Below are 25,264 nucleotides of genomic sequence, written 5' to 3' on the forward strand. Positions count from 1 at the left end.
TGTTATACATAATAAAACATGATATTTATTATTATTATTAATGCTCATTTCTCCATACCTACAGCAGCTTATTCTAATAATTCTGTATTATTTTCCGAGTATGTCTCCTGACAGCAAATATTAAAGCAATTTTAATTGTCTATATCTATACAGAATACTATCGCTCCGAATTGCTATTCTACAAATCTAATGCGCTGCAATAATTCAAAACTGTGCCTAACTGTGGTTTTCAAGAATTAGAACTTTCAAAGCACATGCTCGTATAATAGCAACCAGGAGCTCGTTTCTCGTTATACCGCGAGAAGGGAACAATAGTTAAATTGATTTACACAGTTCGCGAAACTCATAGCTAAATAGTTCCTTTATGCAATTGCAAAAACGTTATGACTCTGATGTTTCTCTCCGAGAGATTTATACTAAAATGACATACTTTGAAAAGGATAGAGCATAAGCGATTAGGTGAGAAAAAATGGCGGGAAAGCAGTGAGATTGTAACAAATTTCGTTGTATTATATCCGTGATTGCAACTATTTTTTTGCCTAAAATGTGAATGTACAGGACCTTTTTGTATCTTTCATTCTCTCATAAACTTAAAGAAAATCTGTGTAGCAAATTTTTTTGTATGTCTCAAGATCGAATATAACTTTGAGTTTTTTTTTTTTCTCGGTTTTAATTTTCAACACAAGACAATAATAAGAAAATAAATATATTTATTTACTTCAGGGGTCGCCAAACTTCTTTGACCGTCGACCCTTAAAGAGTTTCTTGACTTTTTATCGACCCCCTCTATTTTACTATTACGTAATTATAATAGGACAAGCAAAAAACGACGCCTGTGTGAGTTTTTAGATTGTTTATTTTATAGTTACAGTGTTTATTGTATCAGTATATACTAAATTGCGTTTAGTATATATTATAATGTTACTATTACTATCACTATTAATATCACTGGTATTACTAGTGATATTAATTAATATCACTGGTATTACTACCAGCCCTACTCAACTCTTCAACATAGAGAAGTTTAATTCGTGAATGAATAATGATTGAATTATAATATGTATGTTGATGAATTTTCGAACATGTATGCCGATGCACGAAAATGAGACTGGGATCGAATACGTGTAAGTATAAGTAAATAAGAACCGCGCAATGTTGCAATCTCGCTCTCGCCGCGCCGGCCGAGCGGTAACCAGCAACATCCGTTTATTGGTAAATACGTCATTTTGGCCTACTTGATTGGCCTCAGTAGCTATTTTCATGACCTTACTCCATCTTACAGGTTCTATTCATGTCACTGTTCCCACGATTCACTCTTAATTGCACTGGCATTCAGCATGGAGGTAATCCAAAGTTAACCGAATTAAATATTACCCGTACAATGACGTTTTATATTTTTCTATCGACCCCTAACAATGCTATATCGACCACTTTGGCGACCATATTTACTTAGTCGCGGATATTTCGCTGGCTTTTATTATTATGTTTTATTTATACATTATATATAAATAATATATTATTTATTTATAAAAAAAATTATATTCTTATGCAGTGCTGTAACTAGGCAGGTGCCCAGGATGAGGGGAGCCTGAAATGGGTTATCAAAAAAAAAATAATAAATAATCAGTATTTTATTTTCGTTTTCAAATTTTAAATTTTGCCACCGTGGAGCTAATTCCGTAATGTTTTTGGTTAAAGTTAAAAAATAACCGATCTATTTCTATCATATTTGTTATTTTTTTCCAAACAAAAAGGGGGGGGGGTAAAATCTTGCACAGGTCCCATGAAAAGTTAGTTACAACACTGTTCTTATATTTATAAGAATGTATTATTGTGTGACACTACCAGGGAGTCCAAAGACTCGTCGAGGGAGAGTGTGCCACAGCATCGAACGATTGAATCCCTTCCAACTATTAACCGTGCTCAAACTTGCTTAACTTTTTTCGTGAGCCATTAGTAGCCGAGGCTCTACCAATCGACCAACCTTTGCTGGTTTATTAGCACTTAACTAGAAGATGCGGGCCTCATAACTTTAGTGCTTCGGCTATAATTCCAGACCACTACAACCAGGTCAGTAGTGGTGTTTTACTATTACATGACAGCGCCGTGTAGTCAAATAACTTATTAAAGAAGGACATTGCACTCTACTGCACACACTTCACCCTCCACTATATATGATCCACCGGCTACACACAATGTCGCCACCATCATCTACACGCAGCGCCATCTACTGTCCATCATCAATAGTATCTTGTCTGTAAGTTATATGTAGTTATTGGAAGTTTATTTTCCACTTGGTTAGACTATAATAAATTTAGCTTAATCCTTTACCCAAGTGTAGGCAAAAAAGTTTTCCCTGAAGTAGTTCAGGACTGAGGCAACTCGCAGCAATGGTGGTCCAGGCTCTCATCACTCCTTGTCTCAGTATCTCCCATAATTCAAAGCACGTCTCCTTGCAGACATGTATAAAGCTATGCATTAAGGGAAGGGCCACTATCCAGACCGGTTTCGGCCTTTATTGTGGTCTTGTCAGTGGGAGGCAGACCCAGAAGTGGTGATACTAATGCAGAAGCAATGGAAAGGTCATATTCACTTATGCGAGTTGCCAAAAGGTGTACCATCTTATTATTAATTTACTCTGGATTTAGAGAAAGATGTTGGAAGTTTATTTTCCACTTGGTTAGACTATAATAAATTTAGTTTAATCCTTTACCCAACTACAGGCAAACAAAGTTTGCACCTGAACTTGTTCAGGACTGAGGCAACTTTTGCATGCAACCTTTGCTGCGAGTAGCAAAGTATCGGGCATTAGGTAAATATAGGATAAACATAGAAAGTTACTATATCGAGGTCCTGGTGTACTATCTATTCTGGCTTTTTGGCTATGTATTTTTTATACATTATTTTTGTTTCTTTCTTTTTACATTTAATAATAATAATTATTATCATTATCATTTCTTTCTTTCTTTCTTTTTTATATTTAATCCTTTCTTTTTACTTTCTGAATTTAATTTATTAACCATTTCTTGAAGTTCTGCTGAGTTACCTAAAAGGACAATGTCATCAGTAAATCTTAGATGATTTAATTCTTTTCGTTATTCATTAAAGAGTAAGAAAGTAAAGATTGTGAGTCTGCTGCTGCCCCAATATGATAGGACAGAATTGAGTTGAAGGGCCATGATGCCAATGAATCAATGAGAAGATTGTTAAGGAAGAATTGTGTGCAGTTTATAGATGTGTGGAGTTAATTTGAGATGTAAGGACCTGTATATACCTGATGGACTGCACTTAAATGGTTTTGGAGTTAGGGGCTTGGAGAAAGTCATTTTCAGCGAGGGTTTGGGAGTGTAAAACCAGGGAAACGAGAGATATTATGGTGGAAGCAATCAAGCACATGTATAGCCACTCCTGGGACACATGAGTGTGAATGCAGGAAGGAAATAGCCACCCCAGGGATAGATAAGTACAAGTGTAGGAATGATTGTGAAGCTAGGTGCAGTTTTCCAGATTTCACATCTGAATGGGCAGATAATGACATTATGTAAGGATAAATGTCACTTCATCCCCTTCAAATTCTGGTGACCAGATCTGAGTACAGAAATCCAGATGCATTCTAATCAAAGCTTTATACAATGCGATCACCACCCTTTTATATTTTATGGTTAATGTCCTCCTCAATCTTGCAGCGTTCTTGGAGATGTCTTTTCAACCCTTGAAATATGTTCTATATATTTCAAATTTCTATCTACAGTCATCCCAAGATTCCTTGCTTCCTCCACTTTTTCCAGTATAAAGTATGCTTTGTGTGCTGTCCGGGATGAAAAACCCTACTGTTCATGCCCAAGACTTGCTACCTTGGTTATGGCTGAGGAAGATCCTTCAGCTCCTCACGTCATCGATGGGAATCAAACCTAGGACACTCCTTCCCCAGGCATATGGTTGTGAAGTGCACAGCCACTAGGCTAACCGCACAGACCTGGAAAATGAGAACGAGAAGTATCCCATTTGTGTATCACAGATTTCAAAATCTTATCTTCCACTACATTAAGCTGAAATCACCATTCTTTTGCCCACCTTTCCAGCTTATTCAATATCAGCACTATTAATAACTGTCCCAAGTTTCAAATTTATGTCATCAGTAAATCTTAGATGATTTTACTCTTTTCATTATTCATTAAAGAATAAGAGAGTAAAGATTGTGAATCTGCTTGTGATGTCCATCCATGAGATCATCTGCAAACAACTCAATATCTTCCTGCAGTCCCATGACAATATCATTGACATAAAGATTGACCAGTAATGGTCCCAGTACTGAATCCTGTGCAACTCCACTTGAAACTTTCCTATTCCCTAATTGTTCCTCCATATACAATTACTTGATATCTCCCCCTCCTCAAACACAGCCTTGATGTGGCAGAGGGGATTGCATTCCTCGAAGTTGAGAGCTATGCCTGAGCTGTCCCAACCAAGGGACCAGATAAACCGTGTTCACCAGCATCAGGCTCTGCAACAAGCCGGTTGGGGGTTTTTAAAGTTGCATCATCCTGCATCGTGCATCAATCCCAACAAGACATTTACGATGCAAATAGGGCATACCCCACACGCAACATGCCCCAACCTCATCCGATAAGGGCAATAAGAGGACAAGGGCTACCTACTCAAGACCAGTGCAGACCAAAGAAGATAGGCCATATCTCTCAATTTGTAACAATTAACATTGGAACATTGACTGAACGAAGTCACTAATTTGCTGATGTACTCAAGCATAGACATGTTGACATCATTTGCATCCAAGAAACAAAATGGAAAGGAGCAAAGGCCTGTGACATAGGTGAATGATATGAGATCCTATACTATGGAACAACAACTGACTGAAATGGAGTAGCAATAGCATACAGATAGCACGTTATCTCCTGCTATGCACCTCAGCCAGGATTCCCGGCTGAAGAGCATGATAAATTTTGAATGAACTTGGAAATATACATCCACAGCATCAGTGCCAAAACAGATGAACCAGTAATTATTGGTGGAGACTTAAATGGCCATGCTTGGCCATTCCTGAGATGGTTTTGATCACATACATGGTGGTTGTGGATATGGCACATGCAATGATGGAAGCAAACATATCTTAGAATGCTCTGGAGCATGTGATCTGGCACTAGCAAAGACATTTTTTTTTTTTTTTCTAAGGAAATATCCACCCCACCTCATCACCTATTATAGTGGTGGTCATGAAACACAAATTGATGCTGTCAGTCCCCTCAAAATAGAAACTGGCTACACAACAAGAGAAATATGGAATGAGACTGTCATGAAAATCCAGTCAAGTACCGAAAAAATTCTAGGTGCAACTAAACAGGTCGTCAGTTCATAGACAAGCAAGTTTGGTGGTGGAATGAAAATGTTCAGCACATAGCAAAGGCCAAGAAAGATGCATACAGGAAGCTACAATCTAGAACTGATGACAGCCTGTTGGCAGTAGTGAGCACTCGCTCACTACTGCCAACTCAAGGCATTTGCTAGACAAGAAGTAGTGGCAGCAAAAGCTGAGTACTATTACAATCTGTATACTCATCTGGATAAACCTGAAGGAGCTATTGACATACATAGACTAGCCATATCATACATGTCAAAGATGCAGAATGGCAGCTACTGCAAAAACCAGCAGATATTCTCGAACTACGACATGATTATTTTAATTCAATATGTAACGAAGAGTGCCCACATCCATCATTTCTCAATGCTGACCCTGTTCTTGGGGTTGTACTACTTATCACATCTACAGAGGTTACAAATGCCATCCATGCTATGAAAAACCTCAAGGTGACTGGGCTTGATGATATATCCCTATAGAAGTTTGGGAAACATTAGGACAATGAGGGGTGTAGTTTTTTGACAGGACTGTTCAATAAATGCATCAAGGAAAACAAGATTCCATCTTACTGGCAGACTAGCACTACAGCACCCATTTGTGATGCCAGTGTCACCAAGCCATTCAGGTAGGCATCCACCAAGTATCTGTCCTATCACCACTTCCGTTTATCCTGTGCATGGACACAGTGATTGCAGACCTGCAACAACCTCACCCATGGACCCTGGGTGAGGTTGTTGCCAGTGAAGTCCTGCTGGCCCACAAAACCAGTGTGCTAAACTTGAATTACTGTTCGATCAGTGGAAAACATGACTTGATGATTTTGGTTTGCTACTCAACAGTGAACACACACTTCGACAGACATGGGATACTACCAGGAATAAGGAGCAACCAACCTATTCCACGCGATTATCAGTTACAGAAGCTTACGCTGTAAAATGTGTAGGTCTGCACAAAAGCGCAGTATACGATGACTCAACCTGAAAAGCTGAATATTTAGAATGCGGTACTCAAACAGAAGGCACAATTCTAGTCAATGTTACTGAACCTACTCGGACCTCTAACTGTCAGTATCTTGAATCCCATGTGACATGTGATAGTAGTACCCTCCCAGATGCCAGAACATGCCAGGTCACTGGAGTCCTGTGTAACAAGAAAATACCCCAACATCTCAAATCCAAGATCTATTGCACAGTCATCTGACCAGTTACACTTTATGGAGCAGAGTATTGGCCTTTAACAAAACAGCATGAACTGGCACTATATGTCACGGAGATTCAGATGCTGTGATTGATAGACACTGGGATACACTTGACTAGACCATATTGCAATTTATGACATCCGGAAAATCCTTGGTATTGTCCCAGTTCCATAGAAGATGAGGGAAGCACACTTACAATGATGGGCATGTGGCCAGGGTTGACAAGGAATCTGTTGCGGGACGAGCCCTTACACTTATCCCAGATGGCTAGTGACCTAAAGTATGCTTGAAAAAGTGATGGATAGACCATCTAAAAGAAGACATGCAAGTCATGAATATCCACCCTACTGATCTGCAAACCAAATTAAATGAAGGGCTAAATGCAAATCAGTGGACCCTACACCAAGCAGGACATAATGCTAGGAAGAAGAAGATATATACAATTATCTGGTACCTATCAGAAAGCCACTTACCTATCCAGTCCACTAACCTAATATTGAAATCCATATGTGTATCCAACTTGAAAACCAACTTGTTTTATGGCACCCTGTCAAATGCCTGTGGAAAATTCAAAAACAGGACTGTATACCTTACCCTTATCCACTGCTTTTGTTACATTGTAAAAGGTAACTGGATTATTAAAACAAGAACGTCCCTTAACAAATCCATGTTGGCCTGCATAAATAATATTACCCTCATCTTCCAAATTTTATATATGAGTTCTTACTAATTTATCTAAAATATTAACACTACAGAAGAAATACAAACAGGCCTATAGTTTGATGCCTCCATTTTACCACCACCACCTTTATGCAATATTATTATTATTATTATTATTATTCCTGATACCTCCAAGGCGTCCGAAGACTCATCGCGGGAGGACACCTACAACTGCCTCAACCTCTACTACATCAAACCTCTACTAAGAATCATCTCCATCAACCACCCACCTCCACCGCAACTAGTATTTTTTTTTTTGTCTGTAAATTGCGTGTGTTCTGAAGGGCCGATTTGTCTGTATGCGGGATGAAAAACCTGAGTTTCCGGGAGAAAAAACCCTGCTACTTCCGTATAAGATCGGCTAACTCACCTTCGATTGAAATCGTCCAGATAAAGATTCCTCCCGTCGCAACGAGAATCGAACTTAGGCCTAATCCAATTGAAGGGCGCAATGCACCGTCGTTCTTCCAATTGTGCTACGAAGGCGCTTATCAATATCAGTATCATACATTCTTCCAGGAACTTGTCCAATTTCATGAAGCTTTCATTAAACAGACAAGTTAATGGCACTGTCAATTTCACAGCATATTCCTTTAAATCTCATGGAAAATTCTATTCAGTCCCTCTGCTTTACTGACATTTAACATACTCAGTATTTGGAATACATCTCTGAAAATTATGGAGACAATTACTGTGTTTGAATAAAAACTTTAGTTTAATATAACTAAAATCTACATTTGACGTAGGGGAAAAAAAAAAAATCATCAGCGACACGTTCATAAATAATGGCTATAACAAAAATACCGTTAATAAAATACTCCATAAAACTACAACAAAAACGAATCTAGATTACAGTAAAACCATAGCCATCCCGTACATTAAAGGGTTATCGGAAAAAATCAACAGAATCCTACAACATTATAACCTCAATGCCACCTTTAAACTACCCAATAAACTTAAAAACCATATTCAACTCCTCTAAGGATCCTCTCCTCCCATTAGCACATCCTGGAGTCTATTGCATCCGCTGCACCTGTAACTTACCGTACATTGGTAAAACAGGACGGACAATCCCTATACGCAAGAAAGAACACACCAGACACATTAAATATAACCATTATGGTGAAGCAGGCCTCTCAGACCACACACTCAACACCTTACACCAAATCAACTGGAAAAGCACCTGCTCTTTACACCGCACAAAAACCTGGTACGAAAGGAAATTTAAGGAAGCCTGCGAAATCCTGATAAACCACCCAAATATCAACAACAAAGATGGCATGAAAATTCCAAGGATCTGGATGGCACACATTCAGCCTACCTAATATATAAGATCCAGCATAAGTCAGGACTCTAGCCAATCCTCAGCTAGTATTAGAAACCATTCCATACCAACTGGCTGGAAGGTGTACATGATGTTAATATATGTATATAGATAGATACTTGTTATTGTTGTTGTGCCCAATGTATTTCTACAACGAACAGTTAATACTAATAATAGGACTCTAGCGTTGATGTATAATTTTTTTTTTTTTTTCCACCAGAGGTCAGGCCAACAATTGTTGTAGTGGTTGATCAGTGTCTTTAACAAACCAGTTTGATTGTAGTTTAGCTTGTTTTCTGTGTATAGTTGTATGCTCCAGAAGATGACCTTGACATAAAGGTCGAAATGTCGAATGTAGATTTTAGTTATATTAAACTAAAGTTTTTATTCAGACACGGTAGTTGTCTCCATAATTTTCAAAAATGCATTCGGATCACCGTGTGAGCCTAAAAGAAAGGATGGAATACATCTCCATCCACTTCTAATACTACACCATTTCTTATCCTTTTAGGACTAAATCCTGCCGAATCAGAATGGAATGCTAATAAAGTGATCATTAAATATCTCAACTGTGTCATCTGCATTGGTCGCCCTGCAAAGAATTTGAATGTATTTAAGGCATGGTACAATGAGCTGTGTTTGTATGCCAGAACAAACTCCCTGTGATGAGTCTTTGACTTCAAGGTCTAAATAGAATAATAATAATAATAATAAATTTGCATGTATTGTTGACTCATATTATTATTATTATTTCCCAAGACATCATGGAGTCAAAGACTCATCTGGGAGGTCCTTTTATCACACACACACATCTCATCATACTGTGTCTTAAACACACTCAAACTCCTTGCAGACACCACGCTCTTAGGCAAGGCATTCCAATCATTCACAACCCTGCACGAAAAAAACCTGCCTCTCGCTCCCCTACTCACACCCTCTTTATACAGTTTCCAGGGATGACTTCTGGTTCTCCCCCAATCTCCCACTATTTTCTGTAGAACCTCTCCAGCATTGATCCTATAACAACCCCTTAATAACTTGTAGGTCTCTATCATATCTCCCCCTCTTCCTCCTGTCCACCAGACTCTACAAGTTGCATCTTCTCAGGCTTTCCTCATACTCGACATTCCAGAGGTCAGAAACTACCTTAGTCAGTCACCTTTGGACCCTTTCCAACATCTCTTCATCCTTCTGAAAACCCGGTGACCAAATCTGGGCACAATAGTCCATGTGTGGCCTAATCAAAGTCTTATACAATGGAACAAGAATCTCCCTACTTCTACACGTCAGTGTCCTCCGCATCATTCCCAGAAGTCTTTGTGTTGTCTTCACAATTTTGGCGATGTGTCCCCTAAATTTTAGATCCTTATCCGCTATCACCCCCAGATCTCTTATTTCCTCTACCTCCAACAATATATTCTCACCAAGCATAAATTCTGCATCCCATCTTTGTTTTCCAAATTTCAAAACCTTACATTTTGCAACATCGAACTCATATCCCCATTTGCTTGCCCAGTCACTCAATTTATTTAAGTCTTATTGCAAGGCTACATCTTCACTACTCTTTATGGTTCATCCCAACTTTGCATCATCTGCAAACAACTGAATATCTCCATCCAAATCTTCACCAATATCGTTAATATACAAGTTAAATAGTAATGGCCCTAAAACAGACCCCTGAGGCACTCCACTAGTGACTTTCCTTTTCCTCGATATCGCACCCCCATACACAACTTGTTGATACCTATCAGATAGCCAGACTCCAATCCAATGCACTAATCTAATATCCAACCCCATCTGCTCTAGTTTGACTGTCAACTTATCATGAGGTACTCTATCAAAAGCCTTTGCGAAATCCGAGTATATTACTGTGCATCCTTCTCCTCTGTCCAAGGAAGCAGTCACTTTATTGTAATAATTAAGTAGATTACTAAAACATGACCTCCCTTTAGTAAATCCATGCTGTCCATCAAAGATTATACCATTGTTGTCAACCCAACTCTGGATCCTAGTTCTCACAAGCTTCTCCAACAACTTAACATATGAAAGGTAAATATTCTGTATTTTAACATGTAAGTTTGATTTCTGAAAACTAAAGAATGCTAGGACAGTTTTGAACCCATATTAAAATTTTGTATATACTGAAATTAATCAGACATTTAATTTTGTTTTTAGGGCATAATTAGAATTTTTATTTTGTTGTCCAATTTCATTAATTGATAAAATTGAATGTTGTAATTTGATAAAGTTTGCATTATTTTATAGGTTTTGCTGGAGAGAATGCCACAAATACTATAAGAAAAAAATAATTTAAATATTACTGGAGCTACATTACAATAGTGTTGAATATAGACTATGATCTGTTTTCATGTCATTCACATAAATGAATGAGACTGGTATGCTTGAATGTGATATGGAGGCATTTTGTCAGTGGAATAAAGACATAGAATCAATATCAGCATGGAAACACAACATTCTCCTGTTGTTACTGGCTCTATTAATAATACCTGTGAGTTGTTATATATATATATATATATATGCTTTTTTTTGTAGATATTATTATCATAATAAAAATTGTGCACTTTGCTCATGTTGCTCATATATGTCATAACATAGCTAATTCTAAAAGTTAATTCAAAGTTGATCTGTTTTTAACCACTTACTTTATTTTTGGTATTTGTGTTTCTCAGATATATATATATATATAGCTGATCTGGTTGGCTGATTCGTTTGTGTATCCACTCTCTGGTCAAAAGCCATGGGTTCTAATAACTCCTAGGGCATCGATGTTTGTGATTGTCTTCCACCTTCATACAAATATATACATTCTCCTAACATGGAGTGGGTCACTATGGGAGAAGTAAACCCAACTCTTCAACAATTAGGAGAGGCCTTTACCTAGCAGTGGGGAAGATACAGGCTGAATATCATCATCATATATATATATGTATATATATACAGGGTGTTCGGGATAAATTTGACAGTTTTGTAAGGAAAAAGAAAATCTTCTTTGTATCTATTAAATTTAATGAATTGACAAAAAAACATTACAGGCAGAGTTAATTACAATACTATCAACAAGATTTACTCAAAATAACCACCATTAGCATCGATCACAGCTTCAATTCTGCTTCAGAACCTCGAACAAGCTGATGCTACAGTCTCCCTGGGAAGGGCCGCAAAAACTGTTTTAATTTTATCCATTAACTGGGCTTTTGTATTACTGGAAGTGCGATTGGTGTCTTTTTCAACTGCGCCCCATACAAAATAATCCATGGGGTTAAGGTCTGGGGAGTTTGGAGGCCAAACATTTGGACTGGTGAAGTCGTAGAAATTTTCAGACAACCATTTTTGACTTTTCCCAGAGGTGTGGCAAGGGGCCGAATCCTGCTGCCATACATACGGCCTACCATTGGCTACCCTTGTTATCCAGGGCTTGACTACAGTTAGCAACTCCACGAACAAAGCCCGAATTCCAATGCCAGGGTTCTTCAACACCTGTTCCTGCAGATTTGCGAGGAATTCTGCTGTACGAACGCAATCAGATCGTCTGCTAGGGATCTTTCTTCTTGCTACATCCTCGTAGTCACCATTGCAAGTCTCTAGTTCATGCCTGATTGTTTTTACTGTATTCAGGGAGCATTGGACAGCAGTCGTAATATCCTTATTTTGATGGCGGGCACGAATCATCATGATACAAGTTATTCTCTTCCATGATTCAGGTGGGTTCCAGCTATCCATCCTTTCTGACATCTTGTATATGAATGAAGAAGGGTCCAAACTTTTAAATGAAGAGAAGTGTGTGTTAATACATGTAACTTACGGAAAAATATAATTAATTATAAATATGTCAAATTTATCCCGAACACCCTGTATATATATTTCTGACTACTACTATTAACTCGGGGTTGGGATATGTTCATTTTTAATATAAACTGACTAAAAACCCGAGAATTATAACAAATTGAGATTTATTTGAAAACGCAACATGTTTCGTCGAGATTGACTTCATCAGGCGTTAAGAACATAGAAAGATATTAAAAGACACTGAAATAAACATTGAGACACTCTAAAGCTATACAATTATAAAGTTATGATATTCGACTGTAAATTACAGTTATTATGAACTTATGCTATAGTCCGTGTTAAAGTTCTATTGTTGCACACTTGTGCGTGTGTGGAACCACACGATCTCTAGCATCTGATAGTAGAGCTGAAAGAGTCAGGCAAATTATAGCTGAGATTATTGTTCATATGAAGAGGGTCCAAGGTGATTTCTTTTGACTCTACAATGCGGCGTTCTACCTCATCATGGCAAATGTGTAGGTTTGAAGTTGTTGTCCAATTTACTTCATGATGGTGGCTTTCATTGTTCGTGTTTATTGAAAACAGGACATGGCCTGACAGGGCAGTTGCTCTGGTTCTCTTATAAGCAATGTCTCTCTGGTGCTCCTCGAGACGTAGGAGAATAGATTTCTCCATTTGGCCATAGTAAGGTTTTCCACACTCACATGTGACTTTATGTACAGCAGGAAATTGTAGAAGGTTGTGAGATTGTTTATAGTTGGGGAGGTAACCGAATCAGTCAATATAGTGGAATTACTGAGCGAGCACTTTGCAAGAGTATATCATCCAGGTGGTGACATTGCAGGAATGGAAGAACCAACAACTTATACTGGAATTGTGATGAATGAAGTAGAGGTAACTAGTCTATTACAGAACCTCAATGTCAATACATCTGTGGGATTGATGGTATACCAGCTGGTGTCGTATGTGAAGCGGCTAAAGAATTGTCAGTGTCCTTGACCATTTTGTTTAATTTGAGTCTTGGGTCTGGGTCAGTCCCAAGGGGGTGGAAAGAGGGGAAATTTGTTCCGCTGCATAAAGGTGGTTCCAAGGCTGCTGTTGAAAATTACCGGCCAATCAGCATAACAGGAATCATTATCAAGGTCTTGGAGAAAATAGTCAAGAGGAAAATACAAGATTGGATAGAAGAAAATGGGATACTGTATCGGGGACAGCATGGTTTTGTGAAGGGTAGGTCATGTGTCTCAGTAACTTGTTCACATATTATAACACAGTGACGTCTGAACTGGATAAGGGTAATGGGTTTACAGTGATTCTACTGGACCTTGCTAAGGCCTTTGACAGGATACCAAATGGAATTCTAATCAGTAAATTGCAGCATATGGGGATGGATATAGGGTTGGTGAGATGGATAGGAGGGTGGTTGATGGACAGATATCATAGAGTGGTTTATTCAGGAGTAGAGTCCACAAGACGGCCTGTGACTAGTGGTGTGCCACAAGGATCTGTTCTTGGACCACTGCTGTTTTAATTTGTTCATTAATGATATAGGAAAGGATCTGAGAGGAACAGTTCATTTGTTTGCAGATGATGCAAAGTTGGGTAGGGCAATAGTGAATGCAGATGACGTTAAAATTTTGCAAGATGATTTGGATGGATTGGAGGTCTGGGCTAAGGAGAATGGATGTCAATTTAATGTGGCAAAATGTAAGGTTATACATTTTGGGGTGAAAAGATTAGCAGCAGTTTACTACATTGGTGGAACTCTACTCCAGGAAATTGATGAGACACGAGATTTAGGAGTGTGGTGGATAAGGAGTTGAAGTTTAGGGTGCACATTGCAAAAGTGGCCAAATCAGCTCATCAAATCACTTGGTTGCCGAAGAATACGTTGACAAGCAGGTTATTGTTCCTCTGTATCGAGCCTTGATAAGACCCCATCTTGACTACTGTGCCCAGATCTGGGCACCAGGGTTTCTTCTTGATGGGGAGGAGGTGGAGAGGATTCAGAGGCGAGTGACCAAGATGATAGCAGGTCTGTGGAATGAACCTTATGAGAACAGGTTGAGGATTCGTGGGTTGCAAAAATTGGTTGATAGGCGGAGGAGGGTAGATATGATTGAGACATTCAAATTACTGAAGGGTTTCTATAAAATTAATTCAGAAGATATTTTTGAGAACAGGGCTGGTTGTGGGAGGACTAGGGGACATCCATGGAAACTGTGCAAAAGTGTGGTTAGTAAAGGTGTTAGAGCTGGGTTTTTTACTTTTAGAGTGGTAAATGAGTGGAATGCTCTCCCAGAGTCTGTGGTGGATGCTGTGACAGTGAATGAGTTTAAGGCGAGGTATGTTGAATGTTGAATAGTTGCGATGAATATGATTTGGGGCCTCCCTCGATGAGTCTAATGACTCCCTGGAGTTGCCCATAATAATAGTTGCTGAAACTTGATCTTATTTTTGGAAGAGTCGAGAAGCATGTTTGTATGTTGAATTTCTTTAAGATTCTACTCAGTTTTTTGGATAGTTTGCTGATATATGGCAAGGAGATATAACCTTTGGAGTTGTTCTGTGTCTACATTGCTACGATGACGGTGGGATAATTGTTTGTTGATACTTTTTAAAGAGTAGCCATTGCTTTTAAAGGTTCATTTAAGATGTCATAGTTCTTTTTTTAGTTCTTCTTCATCTGACAGTACAGATCTTGCACGATTCACAAGAGTTGATATAATACCCAACTTTTGTGCTGGATGGTGATGTGAGGACGCATGCAAATATCTGTCCATGTGTGTTGGCTTTCTAAATATAGAGACTTTTATTGATTCAATGTTTATTTCAGTGTCTTTTAATATCTTTCTATGTTCTTAATGTCTGATGAAGTCAATCACAACGAAACATGTTGCGTTTTCAAATAAATCTTAATTTGTTATAATTCTCGGGTTTTTAGTCAGTTTATATTAAAAATGAATATATATATATATATATATAAATCTCCCACAATGGGAGAGGCCTTCACCCTGATGTGGGTAGAAAAATAGGCTGTAAAGTTTGTTTTATATATATATACCGGTCTGACTGGCCAAGTGGTTAGTGTATCTGCTCTCCAGCCAAGAGGCTGCGGGTTCGAATCCCGCGTAGGCATGGATGTTTGTGATGTCCTCTACCAATATGGACTGGGTCACCAGTCCATATTGGTAGAGTAGTAGACCCAAAACCTCCTGCAATGGGAGAGGCCTTCACCCTGCCGTGGGTAGAAAAATAGGCTGTCAAGTTTTTTTTTTTTCATATATATATATATGTATATATATATATTTTCAAAATTCATTTTTACTCGGTTGGAATATTATAAAAAAAGGTTTAATGACTATTACCGAGAGAAAAGATGACAAGATATATTTAACAAGATACTACTAGTTTACTAGTTTCGTTACATGAACATCCTCAAGTATCATAATCAAAGAAGTATATAAAAAATTACAGAGACTTAAAATTGTACTAACAGAACAAGTATAAAAAACAGTAGCGTGTTTGAAAAAAATGCAAGTATGAGTTCCAAACAAACGAATACTACGCGCTGTCGCAAGCGTGCCAGTACTGAACAGAAGCAACGTGTGCGTCAGAGAGATTGTAACTCAGGCTGTTGTTGATATGAGAGGAATCTAGAGAAATTTCCCTAGATTCCACAATCTTTCTTTCGAGTTCATCGTAGCACACATGGATGTTAGCAGTTTGAGTCCAGTTTACAATGTGCTGGCGGCCTTCGTCTGAGTTAGCTGAAAAGAGAACATGGCTAGAGAGAGCGCTAGCTCTAGTCCTGTTATAGGAGATATCTCTACGGTGTTCATCCAAACGTAGAAGGATGGATTTAGCAGTCTGTCCATAGTATGGCTTTCCGCAATCACACAAAATCTTGTATACTCCTGGAAACTGAGTAGGAAGATGTTTCTGTTTATGTTTGCAAAGTAATGAACGAAGTTTTGGAAGCATAGTGAAGCACGTTTTGAAGTTGAATTTCTTGAGAATCTTTGCCAGTTTGGGTGAAAGAGAGCTGATGTAAGGCAAGGAGATGAAGGCTCTTGGGGAAGAGGGATCTTCAGAAGTAGTTGAGTGCCTGGGGGAAAGAAATTTGTCAATTTTCTTTGGAGAGAAACCATTGTTAATAAACGTTTTTTTAAGAAAACGGAGTTTTTTCAATTTCTGTTTCTTCTGTAAGTAATGATTTGGCTCAGTGGGCTAAAGTGGAAATAATACCACATTTTTGTGGGGGATAATGATGGGAGGAAGCATGAAGGTATCTGTCAGTATGAGTAGGCTTTCTAAAAATTTAGATTTTAATGCTCTCAGCACATCTGGTAAGCTTGAAGTCTAAAAAGGGGAAGGCAGTCATCTGATTCCAGTTCGAGGGTGAAAGAGATTTTTTCATGGCACTTGTTTAGGTGGTCTAAAAATAAATAGAGGTTATTGACGCCATCTTCCCAGATGAGGAAAATATCATCAATATAGCGGTACCAGACTTTTGGTTTAAAGTGAAAGGAGTTAATAGCTTTTCCTTCAAATTCGTTGAGAAATATATCTGCAAGAATCGGAGAGAGTGGGCTGCCCATAGCCAGACCTGAGTTTTGTAAGTAGATCTTGTTATCATATTTGAAGTATCCTGACTTTATGCAATGGGAGAGAAGAGCAAAGAGTTTTTTTGATAATTTGTTCTTGAGAAGATCGAGGACTTCTTGAGCAGGAACATTTGTAAAGAGAGAAACAATATCAAAACTGGCCATTAAATCTGTTTTTTTAAGTTTGATGTCCTTGATTTTAGAAACAAAATCTGCAGAGTTTTTAATATGTGAAGAAGAAATTCCAGAAAGATTTCTTAGAAAACTCGCTAGAAATTTGGAGAGATTATAAGTGGGAGAGTGTATGCCCTCAGCTATAGGTCTGAGTGGGCAGTTATTTTTGTGAATCTTTGCGAGACCATACAGTCGAGGTATCAAGGGATGAAGTGACCGAAGAGAAAGCCGAATGTTTCTTTGTAACTCTAAGGTGGTTTTTAATAAATTATTAGTTCTATTGTGTAGTTCCATCGTAGGGTCATTAGCAATTTCTGAGTAGGTATCACTATTTAAAAGTTCCAAGATTTTATTATGGTAATCAGACTTGTTTAAGATGACAGTTGCATTCCCTTTGTCTGCCGGAATGATAACTACGTTACTATTATCTTTTAAGGACTTGATAGCTTTCCTTTCAGAGTAAGAAATGTTGTCAGGTGGAGGTCTAGCTTTATTTATACAGAAAATTGCTTCCATACGGAGGAGGTTAGCGTCTTTGTTTGGTAATAAAGAAGCTGCCTTTTCTATCTTTGTTAAGAGATGTTCTCTAGGGATGGATGTAGGAGCAGTGACAAAGTTGAGACCTTTAGCAAGTATGCTTTCTTCTGCCAAAGATAATTGATGGGAAGACTTAGTGATGATAACTTTTTTTTAGATAGGTAGGGTCAAAATGAGAAGTTTTGCTATCCTGGTTATATTTAAGAGAATCATATTTTCTAATGAGTTTTATTTTATTTAAATTCTGTATTTTAGAAGCCTTAAGAGTGCTAATTTCTTTTAAATGGTTCCAAGATGAACTGTCTAGAGAATGAGAAAAAGGTGTTTCGTGATAGGTCTTCTTGGAAAAATAAGCAGCAAGACAACGTTTGGTATCACAAATGCGTTCCGATAAAAGATCTAGTTTTGCTCTCCTATAAATTCTTTCAGCTCTAGCGGTTTTTATCGATTCTTTAAAATTAAGGAAGCGTGGAATAATAGAATTGCACTTACATCTTTTAAGAAATACAAGTCTGTTGATGTACAATCCAATCGCTCTGAGATTCTTCTGATATTCTTTGACCAGTGATTTTAATTCCTCGTCATCAGGAAAGTAGATATTTTCAAAATTCATTTTTACTCGGTTGGAATATTATAAAAAAAGGTTTAATGACTATTACCGAGAGAAAAGATGACAAGATATATTTAACAAGATACTACTAGTTTACTAGTTTCGTTACATGAACTTCCTCAGGTATCATAATCAAAGAAGTATATAAAAAATTACAGAGACTTAAAATTGTACTAACAGAACAAGTATAAAAAACAGTACCGCTATATTGATGATATTTTCCTCATCTGGGAAGACGGCGTCAATAACCTCTATTTATTTTTAGACCACCTAAACAAGTGCCATGAAAAAATCTCTTTCACCCTCGAACTGGAATCAGATGACTGCCTTCCCCTTTTTGGACTTCAAGCTTACCAGATGTGCTGAGAGCATTAAAATCTAAATTTTTAGAAAGCCTACTCATACTGACAGATACCTTCATGCTTCCTCCCGTCATTATCCCCCACAAAAATGTGGTATTATTTCCACTTTAGCCCACTGAGCCAAATCATTACTTACAGAAGAAACAGAAATTGAAAATGAACTCCGTTTTCTTAAAAAAACGTTTATTAACAATGGTTTCTCTCCAAAGAAAATTGACAAATTTCTTTCCCCCAGGCACTCAACTACTTCTGAAGATCCCTCTTCCCCAAGAGCCTTCATCTCCTTGCCTTACATCAGCTCTCTTTCACCCAAACTGGCAAAGATTCTCAAGAAATTCAACTTCAAAACGTGCTTCACTACGCTTCCAAAACTTCGTTCATTACTTTGCAAACATAAACAGAAACATCTTCCTACTCAGTTTCCAGGAGTATACAAGATTTTGTGTGATTGTGGAAAGCCATACTATGGACGGACTGCTAAATCCATCCTTCTACGTTTGGATGAACACCGTAGAGATATCTCCTATAACAGGACTAGCGCTAGCGCTCTCTCTAGCCACGTTCTCTTTTCAGCTAACTCAGACGAAGGCCGCCAGCACATTGTAAACTGGACTCAAACTGCTAACATCCATGTGTGCTACGATGAACTCGAAAGAAAGATTGTGGAATCTAGGGAAATTTCTCTAGATTCCTCTCATATCAACAACAGCCTGAGTTACAATCTCTCTGACGCACACGTTGCTTCTGTTCAGCACTGGCGCACTCGCGACAGCGCGTAGTATTCGTTTGTTTGGAACTCATACTTGCATTTTTTCCAAACACGCTACTGTTTTTTATACTTGTTCTGTTAGTACAATTTTAAGTCTCTGTAATTTTTTATATACTTCTTTGATTATGATACCTGAGGATGTTCATGTAACGAAACTAGTAAACTAGTAGTATCTTGTTAAATATATCTTGTCATCTTTTCTCTCGGTATATATATATATATATATATATATTTTAATGGCCACATGTTTAATATTGTGTTGGGCTAACTTTCATTTAGAATAACCGTCTGCATCTGTCATGGCATTAATTTATATAGCTGCCTGGTATTACAATCCTGAGTTAAGACAGCCAGCCAGAATCATGAATGGTATGCTTCCAGAGCTGTGTTAACAAAAGGGAGTGCAGTTTGTGAATGTATGGTATGTATTTGAGGGAAGAATTGAAGTATACAGACATGACAGATTCCATTTGAATGGGCTTTGGAGTGAGTGAACTTGGAAAAACTATTGCTAGATGGAAGTTGAGTGTGTGATGCAAACAAGAAATGAGAAGTAAGAGGTGCAGTAAAAGATCAGGAAAGTAGTATGGAAGAGACTGAAGTACATCACAGAAACAGTAGAAGTGTGAGAGGTGGAGAGAGAATGGGAATGCAGGAGGAACAGGGATAGCCTGGATGAACAGGATACATGAGATTAACCCTCTGCCTCCTTGAAACTGCCCCACCATACACAACTCTCTGATACCTATTGGACAGCCAATCCTTAATCCAGTTGACCAACCCGACATCCAAATCCATGTGCTGCATCTTCAATATCAGTTTATCATGTGGCATCCTGTCAAATGCCAGTATATGCTTTTCCCTCATCTACTGCTATTGTAACTTTATTATAAAAGGCTAGCATATTACTAAAACAAGAGCGGCTCTTAACAAATCCATGTACTCTCGCAGATAACATTACCCTCATCTGCCCAGTGCTGTTTACGGTATCTCACCAATTTCTCCAAGATCTTAACAACTACTGATGACACACAAACTGGCATATAATTAGAAACTTCCATAAGACACAGGCCAGGAGAGTTACTAGTATGGTAAGGAAGGTGAAGCTGGAATATGAGAAGAGATTGGTCCTAAGATTCAAAGAAAATCCTAGGGAATTTTTTAGCTATGTGGCCATTAGGAGGAGAAATGATTGTGGAAGAATGACATTTGGAAGAAAAATAGGATAGAGTGACTGATACAGAGGACATAGTGGAATTGTTCAATGAACACTTTATTGGTATATTTCATCCTGGAGGAGTAAATTTTAATACTAGAGGGATAGGGCAGGTTCGAGGTTTAGAGGTGAAGGAGGAGAGCATGTTCGAAATACTGAGTACTCTGGATGTTAGTAAAGCTGTGGGACTGGATGGTATTTCACCACGAGTTTTGAGAGAATGTGCTAAAGAACTGACAGCTCCTTTGACCTGGTTTTTCAATGAAAGTCTGGCTACGGGAAAGGTGGCCCAAGGAATGGAAGGAAGATAAGATAGTGCCATTGCATAAGGGTGGTAGCAGACTGGAAGTGTCTAATTATAGGCCCGTTAGTGTGTCATCGGTAGTTGTTAAGATCTTGGAGAAATTGGTGAGGGACTGTATACATCATTGGGCAGATGAAGGTAATGTCATCTGTGAGAGTCAACATGGATTTGTGAAGGGCTGCTCTTGTTTTAGTAATATGCTAGCCTTTTATAATAAAGTTACAAGAGCAGTAGATGAGGGAAAGGCATATACCTAGATGATATACCTGAGGGATAGGCATATACCTAGGCATATACCATATTCCTAGATGAGTCTTTGACTCCATGAGGTCTTGTTTAATAATAATATACTGCCATTTTCTTGGATTTAGCGAGGGCATTTGACAGGATAAGCTGATATTTAATTTGCAGCACATGGGTTTGGATGTCAGGTTGGTCAACTGGATTCAGGATTGGTTGCCCGAGAGGTATCAGAGAGTTGTGTATGGTGGGGCAGTTTCAAGGAGGCAGAGGGTTACAAGTGGGGGTCCCACAGGGCTCAGTACTGGGACCTGTATTGTTTAACCTTTATATTAATGACATTGTCAGTGGATTGAAGGGGGATATTCAGTTGTTTGTGGATGATGTGAAGCTGGGAAAGGTTATTAGTAACAGTGTGCAGATGTGGTAGCCCTGCAAGAGGATTTGAATAAGCTAGACAGATGGGCAAATGAATGGGGTTTGTCGGTTTAATGCAGCAAAATGTAAGGTCTTGAGGTTTTGGACACATCGATGGGATGCTGCATACTCTATTGGAGGAGCTATACTGGAGAAAGTAGGGGAGATGAGATCTGGGGTCAATGATTGATAGAAACCTGAAATTCAGGAGACATATTGCAAAAGTGGTGAAGGTAACACAGAGGATTGTTGCAATAATGAGAAGGATGCTGACCTGTAGAGATAAAAGGGTTATCATTCCTTTGTATAAGACCCTGATCAGGATTGGTGAATAGAAGAAGAAGGAGAGGTGATATGATTGAGACTTTTAAACTGTCGAGAGGTGGTTACAGGGTTGACACTAGGGAGCTCTTTCGCTTGGTGGAACAATGGGGAAGGAGCGATGACAAGGGGCCATTCCTGGAAGTTACGAAATGAAGCTATGAGCGAGAAGGTGAGAAGTAGTTTCTTTGCATGGAGGGTGGTTAAACCATGGAATGCACTGCCTGATAGAGTGGTGAGAGTAAGAATGGTCAATGAGGTCAAGGAGTGGTATGATAGACTGTGTTTCCTAGGAAGGACCTCCCAAGATGAGTCTCTTGACTCCATGGAGGCCTGAATAATAATAATAATAATTAACTTAAATATAAAGAGCTAATAAGCTTCATTTCGGCGATATAAACATTATTTAAATTAAGGGGATATTAAATCCCACACTGTTTTAAAACCGAATAAGAAACTCAAAGATTGGAATCAGAGAGTTTCATGCCGAATATAGTAAACTATAAAGTATCGGCGACTACTAGCGTTAGCTAATGCAAGTGACCCTAGTACGTGGTACAATACCGGAGAACTCGCAGCAAAATCGGTAAAGTTCTGATCGCTATTCTTAGGTATTTTCCATAATGTAAAAACACATTTCCTAGGAAATGTATGCTGTTATTACATTATGGAGGGGGGGGGGTCACTACCCAGACCGGTTTTAGCCTTTTTTGAGGCTTCATCAGTGAGTAGCTAGACCAGATTATTACCTCAAATGATGAAATGACCGGTTTCAGCCTCAAAAAAGGCTGAAACCGGTCTGGGTAGTGACCCCCTCCATAATGTAATAACAGCATACATTTCCTAGGAAATGTGTTTTTACATTATGGAAAATACCTAAGAATAGCGATCAGAACTTTACCGATTTTGCTACGAGTTCTCCGGTATTGTACCACGTACTAGGGTCACTTGCATTAGCTAACGCTAGTGGTCGCCAATACTTTATAGTTTACTATATTCGGCATGAAACTCTCTGATTCCAATCTTTGAGTTTCTTATTTGATTTTAAAACAATGTAGGATTTAATATCCCCTTAATTTAAATAATAATTAATTTTTTCTTCTTCTTCTGTCATTTTCCTACCATTAGCCTGCCTCTTGCCTGATTAGCTAATTTTCTCTCATTATCTCATTTAGTCCTAACCATGTTAGTCATCCCTTTTTTTTCATGTGCTGAGTATTGCTCAGCACATGGGCATGAACAATACCATAAAGGGATAATATATATGCATTATATATTATGACTTCCATTAATGAGACTTCAGTGAAGGTCAAAATCAGTCTTGGTAATGATTCTTTCCATAATGAATAACATTATACGTGCTCAGAAGAGTGTGTGCCTTGCATTATGAGATATTATAACAATTAATATGAATACATTAGCTTCTATGCTTTTATACTCTTCTGATTACTATATTTCCATGCATCCTCATATATGACTGATACTGTCATATATGAGGATTAATTAATTCATTAATTCCCTAAATACCAGCCTGCTGTTATGGTAAGTTAATGTCCACATTAAAAGAGATGGGGATGGATAATTATCCATCCCCATTCTGGCACACCAGAACATCTATTATAATAGATGTTCTGGTGTGCCAGAATTTCATTCTTTGGTTTCTGTCTAATAGACAAGCTTAGGTGTTAAACGTTCTTCATAACTTATTTTAATGTTAGAACACCAAATGAACTAAATTATAAAAAATATGTTTATTAACTGACTTATATTTCGCTGGATTTCAAATCAGCATCTTCAGAGCACAGAACATGTTTCAGAACTTGTTGTCAGTTTACACGTGACAACAAGTAAGTGAAACAGTTCAAATTGTAATAGACAAAAGATATAAATTCCTAATTTGTCATCCTCTGATATTTTAAAAAAGAAGTATTACAGCTATGTAGGATTTGATCTTAAGAAAACAGTCTCTCAAATTTTTGGCAAATTAATGTAACCATACTTGTTCAAGTTAGGAGAATGCTTCATTGCCATGGCTGACTCTTAAAATAATCTCATTGTTGGGAGTGTAATATGCGTGTGTGGACAAGTGTGGAATATGTCTTTGTTGAAAGAATGAATAAGAGCAATGAGGTAGTGATGGTTGCAGAAATGCAAGATGTACTCTAAATGAATGATGCTCATGTTATAGTGAGCAAAATTATTTTTAAAAAATCTATATTATAAAAGGCACATAGTATCTGGACTGCTTGGATGAGATATTGAGATGGCTATATACACAGTAATGCTTATCATGTATGTATTTCATACTCTAGAATGAATCCACTCACCAACCCCTCTCCTGCAAAGAACCTATTTTCCTTGTTCATACCCTCTGTATGCAGCTTCCAGTTTAATTACCAGCTTGTCAAGTTGCAGTTTATTGAATGCCTTTGCAAAATCTAAATATGTTACTGTGCATGCCATCTCCTTTGTTATAGTAAGTAAGGCGATTACTAAAACACGATTTTCCTTTAGCAAACCCATGCTGTTCATCAAAAAATATTTTGCTGCTGTCAACTCTGTTCTGAATCCTGGTTCACACGGGCCTCTCTAATACCTTGAACCCAACTCCAGAGATGCAGATTGGCCTGTAATTTTCACCTTAGTCTCATCAACTGCTTGACAAAGTAGAAAAAATTTGCCCTCTTTCCACTCTTTTGGAAATTGGGCCAATCTAAGACTCTCTTGTGATAACAGTCTCCCAAATTTTTTGCAAATTAATGCAACTATATTTATTCATGTTAGGAGAATTCTTCAAAGATATGGCTGACTCAAAAAATAATCTTTCAGATCTGTAACGACTTTTAAATAGCACATTCGTTTTCTTCCATCTAATCCTGTGTGAAGGGGTGTCCAAAGCGTGGTCTGCTAGTCCTGACTTGCCATAATAATATAGCAAATGTATTTTTTATGTTCTTCCAGGCAGTGTTAACTGATCTTCCTGTTTGCCCATAGTAGGCCAGATCACAAGGGAACTTCATACACTCCAGAGTGTGCTAGAGAGTGAAGTTTATCCTTTGGTGAGTGGATCAGAGTTACTAGTTTAACATGAGGTTTGAATGTGGTGAAAAGGCCATGTTTCATCAGTGCTTTGGATATCTTTTCTGATATACCTCTGATATAGAGAATAGAAATGGTAATGTTGTGTTCCTGTGTATTAGGAGGAGGGAGGGGTAATGGGGCTATGTAGTATTTTATCTATTTTGTAGGAATTGTAGCCTTTGTGCCAAGAATGTATAGAGCAG

At 38.1% G+C, this 25,264-nt stretch overlaps 1 protein-coding gene across 1 annotated transcript in view; it reads left to right on the forward strand.

The window, feature by feature from the left end:
• The first annotated feature begins 360 nt into the window (after positions 1-360).
• LOC150096517 (uncharacterized) overlaps positions 361-25,264 on the forward strand; it is an 84,893-nt gene continuing 59,989 nt past the window's right edge. The window contains exons 1-2 of the mRNA XM_090408632.1: positions 361-459; positions 10,882-11,125. Of these exons, the coding sequence (XP_090264758.1) occupies positions 11,000-11,125 (126 nt within the window). The 5' untranslated portion in view covers positions 361-459; positions 10,882-10,999. The remainder of the gene's footprint in view (positions 460-10,881; positions 11,126-25,264) is intronic.

The sequence above is a fragment of the Typopeltis vanoorti genome, chromosome 18 (assembly GCF_054136105.1).
Source record: "Typopeltis vanoorti isolate ZY-2024b chromosome 18, IOZ_Tvanoo_1.0, whole genome shotgun sequence".
NCBI lineage: Eukaryota > Metazoa > Arthropoda > Arachnida > Uropygi > Thelyphonidae > Typopeltis > Typopeltis vanoorti.